We start from the raw sequence: 6554 nt of genomic DNA on the forward strand, positions 1-6554 counted from the left end.
CCACAGCTTCATATCAGATGGATTCTGCTAATTCCTGTTTTATCAGAGTCACTGTGGTTCCAGCTGCTAATGAAACACTGTGGGAGGATTCACATGAGCAGCAGATCCACATCAACAAGAAAACAACTACATGATGCTGCAAACACTCCAGATTTGATCAGAATTCATGTTTTCAGACAACTGATCTCCATCCAGTAGAACCACAGTTCATGATTACAGACTTCAGTGTGAATCTGGTATTCTGACATTATCACTTTACTAAGATTTATTGTTGGAATCAATACATGAGATCAGGAAAACAGCAGGTACTGATCACTGTATGCAGTGCTACCACTTAGCCTGATGATGATCATAGTTAGAAAAATCATTGAATCCATCACTGAAAAAAAAAAAATCTTATCAAATGTCTCTGAAAACAGAAACTTTTATGACAAAGAACAAAAACTCAGTGCATAAGATCACAATACCATAATCCTGTGCACAGTATGTGATTTATTGAAAGTTGAGTGTAATAAAAGAAGATAAACGTCGAGTGACTGGATAAATCTGTGAATTTAATAAAGTCACATGTGAAACATAAGAGCAAATTATTCACTGGATGTTTGAAACAAAGTTTACTTTGAGAAAATACATTTCAGTATCAGCTAAAAACATGACATAAATTTCAAAGTATTATTGGGATCCACATGCCATAATTATGAGAAAACTACTTCATAATCACAGATATGATGCACAATATACTAAAGGTGGAGCTAGAATACTTCAGTATATTGTCTGAGAATTCTCAGGTTTCATTGGACCAGATTCATTCAATGTGACACAAACTTAATCATTATTGAAATACAGTCTTAACAGCTCCGTAAATCTGAAACATTTAACCAGCACATTTCCCAAATCTTTTCCCATAATGTTCTGCAAGAACAAAGCTTCTCTTTGTGTGTTCTCATATTATAAGCCAAAACCACTAAATTTAATTTTTCTGAGATAATTTGAAGAATTTAGCTTCTCACCTGTGTGAGTTCTCATGTGAAGCGCTATACTGCCATGTTGGCTGAAACTTTTCTCACATATTTTGCATGAAAATGGCTTCTCACCTGTGTGAGTCCTCATGTGGGACAACATATGAATTTTTTGGGTGAATCTTTTCTGACATGTGTTGCATGAATATGGCTTCTCACCTGTGTGAGTCCTCATGTGAAGCATCATACTACCATGTTGGCTGAAACTTTTCTCACATATTTTGCATGAATACGGCTTCTCACCTGTGTGAGTCCTCATGTGGGACAGCAAATGATTTTTTTGGGTGAATCTTTTCTGACAGATGTTGCAAGAATATGGCTTTTCACCTGTGTGAGTCCTCATGTGGGACAGCAAATGATTTTTTTGGGTGAATCTTTTCTGACAGGTGTTGCATGAATATGGCTTATCACCTGGGTGAGTTTTCAGGTGCGACAACAACTGGTTATTTAATCCAAATCTTTTCCCACATATTTTGCAAGAATATAACTTTTCACCTGTGTGGGTTTTGTGATATTTCATCAATGATGAGTGAGAGACTCTTTTCCCAAGAGCATTGCAAGTGTAAGGTTTTATCTCATCTGTGTATAGAGTTATTTGCCCTTGTAACACTGACAAAGCAGAGTTGTGAGAGTGGAGCTGATTACTGTTTGGTTCTGAATTCTTGTGGTCGCTTTCCTCATAAGCAGGATTCACCATAAGAAAATCCGTCTTCTGTCTTGGTTCCTTCTGGTTCAGATTAGAGTTCCCCTCCTGGTTACAGAGCTGCTGGTCAGAAAGAATGTTCTCCTCTGCAATGACATGTTGCTCTGGGAAGTCTGAAGACACAAAGGGACACAAGATAAAATATTACTGCAGAGAGGAAATACAGTCATGTGACAAACAAAAAACATCATCCGTCAATTCTGAGGATTTACATGTCAGGATACATGTCATCTGGTCCTTATCAGGTCTGAAAAATTAGATGAAAATGCAGAAGTAGTGTGTGAAAAACTAAGTGAACCCCATGATTCAACAGCTTGTAGAACCACCTTTAGTAGCAATAGGTTGAAATAATAATAATTACCAGCTGCTCAAATTATTTCTAACTTATTCTTCCTGAGGTTCCACCAAAGGTTCTGCCTGATTAAAGCAATACAATGTAACTTCTCAAAAAGCCCACTATGGAGCTCCCCCTACAGGCTTGGAGGTAATGTACGGTTACGGTCTTTTGCTTTGTCGGCCTCTCTCTTTCTCTTCCTTGCTTCATCAGTCAACGTCTTCTTCTGTTTCTTGGGTGCCTCTGCCATGATGATCGTACTGACAATGTTGCGCTAGCTTAGCCTTATACCTGGGAGCGGGAGAGGGGTCTATTTGTTTTTGCGGTATGTGTGCCAGAAAGCAAGTTGAAATACTTCCGCTCAGCTCCCGGGCCGGTCCAGCAAAGTTACATAGCGCAGTTTTTCCAACTCAGACCCCCGAAGGGCATAGGAGACAGGCCAATCGTAATATTAAAACTAATTCTAGCCGCACAATTTTTTTCAAGCTATTATTTTAAGGTAGAAATGTTACATAGTATTGCTTCATCCCGTTTAAAGTCAGCTTTCAGAGACAACAAACAAACGAAACAGCATTAAATTAAACCTGAAAAATCTCAATATATTTTAACAGGAAACAAAGAAGTCAGCTCTTATATTTCAGTTTAACAACCATGTTTTAGCTCAGTCAGGTTCTCCTGCGTCTTCTACATACTGTGAGTTTAACTCTAAAAGTTTCTGCTTTTAAACACAGATGCATTCATGTTATTTCTGTCTGAAAAATAACTGCAGCTGCACCGTAACTTTCCTCTGTGAGCCTGAAATAAATGTAACGTAGAGCTCTGATTAGGATCCTCCATGAGTCACATTAATGTGTGAGTTCATTCAGCCCATTACAGTGTTCCATACCTGCTGTGTGGAGCTTTATTCGGGGTTTCCAGGTGATATCCAGCAGTCTGCGCTGACGATCGATCTCTTCCTCGTACTGGTCAACATCATTTCCAGTCTCTTGTAACTTTTCCTCACCTTCGGGTTTGGATTGAAGTGGCATAAAGGTATCAGTCTCTTGACTCAGTACAAGCTGCTCTCCTTGACTGGGGCAGAGTTCATCCTGTTCCTCTTTAATCTGTGGAGGTTCTGGTTCCTCCTGATCCACACTGGAGTTGCTCTCCTGGTCACAGAGCTGCCGCTCTGCTAGAACGTTCTCCTCCTTACAAACATCTTGTTGCGAGAGTTCTGGAGGGATGAAATGAAAACCAAACATCATTAGCGAAGTGATAATAGAGAAATGCACATCTGCCCACATCAAAACTGCGTTCCAAGTGAAAGATATCTTCAGTGGGAACAGGAACCTTTGGAGGGTCCTGTTTGTCTTAGTGCTTGGAAATGAAATGAAAGTCTGTTGGCGGTTCCGCTCAGGTTCTGTGGTCAGCCTCAGAATTCTCTTGGATTGACCAAACTATTAACTGCAGCATTTATCTGTTCTCAGTGAGAGGGGACAGGCTGCACCAGGTGGACCGCCTTCAGAATCAGAATCAAGTTTATTGCCAAGCAGGTTTGCACTTACAAAGAATTTGACTTGGTGTAGTTGGTGCAGACAATATAGATTGCCGGCGGCCTGATGGGAGCAACTCAACCTTTGGGAACAGAGCATGTGAGGGGTCTTGAACAATGCAGCCTGCTGTAAAGGATGAATAGCAGGGGGGGCAGCACTCAGCCCTGTGGTGAATTGTATGTCAGAGAAGACGTTGTTGACATACACTCTCTGTGACTTGTGGGTAAGGAAATCCAGGAGCCACAGGATGAGCAGGTCGTCAAGGTGGAAGAGGAGAGTTTGTTGGCCAGGATGTGAGGCTGGAGGGTATTGAACGCTGAGGAGAAGTCAGCAAACAGGAGTCTGGCTGAGGTGTTAGGCAGTGTTCGTGGAGGGTGTCTGGAATGAATATTTTGGCACAGTGCAGTGACGAACAGCACAGTGCAAGACATGTGGCATCAACATCAACATCTCAGACAGCCAGACGACAACTTCCAACTTTGTTCGTCATTTGAAGATCCATTCTGACCAGTAAGTGCTCGTCAAATTAGCTAATATTATCCTGTCAGCCTAGTCGGTAGTTAGCTAACGTTAGCTTGATATGATACGGGGTGGACAGGTTGGACACATTGGCCAATGATGTTTACTGACAGTTACTTATATCTTGTCTTTTCACTTTATTAAGATCATATTCTGCAGGTAAAATTGCAATAATAAGGTGACTTGACCTGTTACAGGACTTGACTTGCCCAAGAAAAAATTACTTGGGACTTACTTGAGACTTGAAAGCTAAGACTTGAGACTTGCACATGTGTGACTTGGTCCCATCTCTACCGTCGACACCTCTGCTCGTGCAGTATGCAAACTGGAGAGGATCCATCCGTGACTGTTGCATTCGGGATGTGATGTTTTGTTTTTTATAAATTCATTTGAGGGATAATTGTTGTTTATAGTTTTAAAAGGAACTTCTTTACACTTTGGGAGAATTGGGAATTTTAAGTATCTTGTTGGAATAGTTGATATATCAGAATTGTCATAATCATAAGTGAGTGAACTTCTTGTTATACCTGGATATAAAGTTTTTACTAAGTAATGTCTTAAAAACTTATTGTTACATTTTTCGTTTACAAGCTCCAGATCATCTACCTTAACTTTGCGTAAATTTGGAGTTGGTATGTTCAAGATATTATTCTTTATATATTGGATAAAGTCTCTTGAGATATTCTGTGTGACTTTCCTATAGATCTCACTGGAGCAATCAATGCTATATTTAGCATTAAAATCATTTAGTTCAAGTATTCCATAGTTACCATTTTCCATAAACATAGGCCTCTTCTGACTCAGTATCACCCTATTTTTCCACAATGGCACATTATGGGGGATAAAATTATGCTTGAACATCATTCTCAAACTTAACAGAACCTAATGGTGAAATTTAGAAAGTTTTATGGTCAGTCTGGACATTTCAAAGTAACATACTTATAGAAACTCAATACCACCGACTTTGTTGAAAACAAAAGAAGGCAACGAGAACCATATCTCATTCTTTAAGATGCATCGGAGCCATTTGATCTTTAACGTTCTGTTAATAACTTCAAAGTCAATTGCTTTTATTCCACCATCCTCGTAGTCCTCAAGTCTCCATTTCTGATGTAGTGATGTTTATTTTTCCATATAAAATTAAAATGTGTTCTATTAATTCATCTATGATTTATTCTTAATTATTAACAACCTGACAAAGACAGTCCTCAAAAGCAGATGGTAGAAAGCTGAGCTGTAATAACGACAGGTCTAACTTTAATGTTTCATTTTGGTCGATGCAAGACATCTTTAAAGACTGTTTTAGTCACGTGTCTGCTGCACCGTAACTTTCCTCTGTGAGCCTGAAATAAATGTAACGTAGAGCTCTGATTAGGATCCTCCATGAGTCATATTCCTGTGTGAGTTCACTCAGCCCATCACAGTGTTCCTTACCTGCTGTGTGGAGCTTTATTTGGGGTTTCCAGCTGATATCCAGCAGTCCGCGCTGACGGTCGATCTCCTCCTCGTACTGGACGATGGTTTTCTCAAACTCTGAGAATATTTCTTCAGCAGCAGCAGTTAGTCGCTGGCTGATAAACTCTCTCAGATGCTGAACTGAAGACATTGTTGCTGCTCACACTCAGAAATTCAGCTCAGACAACCCGACCGTCCTCCTGCTGAGTCCGACACGAAGACAGAAAACGCTGCTGGCGCCGTTTCCTTGTTTACTTCCGGCGGAAGTCTCGCTGTTATGTTCAGGCACATATTAGTTCCGCCTTGTGCACAGAATTTATTACAGGAAATTAAATTTGACATTTTTTAATTAAAGCTATGGTAGGTAATCCTAGAGAGCTAGCAAGAGAGCTAGCAAGATTCGAAAGTGTCCCCTCCTCTAAGCTCCACCCCCCCCTCCCCATTCCGTCAGTGCTTCATCCAAAGCCGGTAGAACCGCGTGCGCACATGGAGCAGGGAGCCGGCAGAGGGGGGCGTAGGCAGAAAGCAGAGGCATCTGATTGGTTTTTTGTCAGCTTTTTCTCAGTCCTGCAGCTGCCACAGAGGTCTGATTATTTTCGTCCCTTTTTCTAAATACATCTTGTATAGATTTCTCTCAGGATAGACGGACCATTTCACCCAGTATTACAAAATGTGTTTCTGAACAGGATTACCAACCATGTCTTTAAGAGGGGAAAAAAACTAAAATAAAGATTTTTCTAGGCAACAGCAAAGCTACAGTAATACTTCAAGAAGATGACTCAATAAACTCTAACTGCATCTTTCTTTATTAAAGGTTAAAGGTTAAAGTTGCGGCGCACGCGCTAAACTCAAGGTGAAACTACTCAGAGTTGACAAAACTCACTCAAATCAACGTTTCTGGAACCGAAAACTCTATCTCAGTTCTGAGTTTTCTATCTCAGAGTAGATCAACTTCTACATCCAGGAATAGACTCACAGTTTGTTGAACCTGC

The 6554-nt window shown here is 40.4% G+C and overlaps 1 protein-coding gene across 1 annotated transcript; it reads right to left on the reverse strand.

Moving 5' to 3' along the window:
* Positions 1-484: 484 nt before the first annotated feature.
* LOC142398523 (uncharacterized) lies at positions 485-5727 on the reverse strand. Its single transcript, XM_075482561.1, has 3 exons — positions 5542-5727; positions 2943-3269; positions 485-1835 (listed from the first exon to the last, which is right to left on the reverse strand). The coding sequence occupies exons 1-3, from the start codon at positions 5711-5713 to the stop codon at positions 949-951; spliced, it is 1386 nt and encodes a 461-aa protein (XP_075338676.1). The 5' UTR covers positions 5714-5727; the 3' UTR covers positions 485-948.
* Between the last annotated feature and the right edge of the window lie 827 nt (positions 5728-6554).

Source organism: Odontesthes bonariensis, chromosome 14, assembly GCF_027942865.1.
Source record: "Odontesthes bonariensis isolate fOdoBon6 chromosome 14, fOdoBon6.hap1, whole genome shotgun sequence".
Taxonomy (NCBI): domain Eukaryota; kingdom Metazoa; phylum Chordata; class Actinopteri; order Atheriniformes; family Atherinopsidae; genus Odontesthes; species Odontesthes bonariensis.

Coding starts and splice junctions, on each gene's coding strand:
- LOC142398523 (XM_075482561.1), bottom strand. CDS start 5,713: ATGTCTTCAGTTCAGCATCTGAGAGAGTTTATCAGCCAGCGACTAACT. Junction 3,270..5,541: donor AATAAAGCTCCACACAGCAG/GTAAGGAACACT, acceptor TCATCCCTCCAG/AACTCTCGCAACAAGATGTT. Junction 1,836..2,942: donor AATAAAGCTCCACACAGCAG/GTATGGAACACT, acceptor TTGTGTCTTCAG/ACTTCCCAGAGCAACATGTC.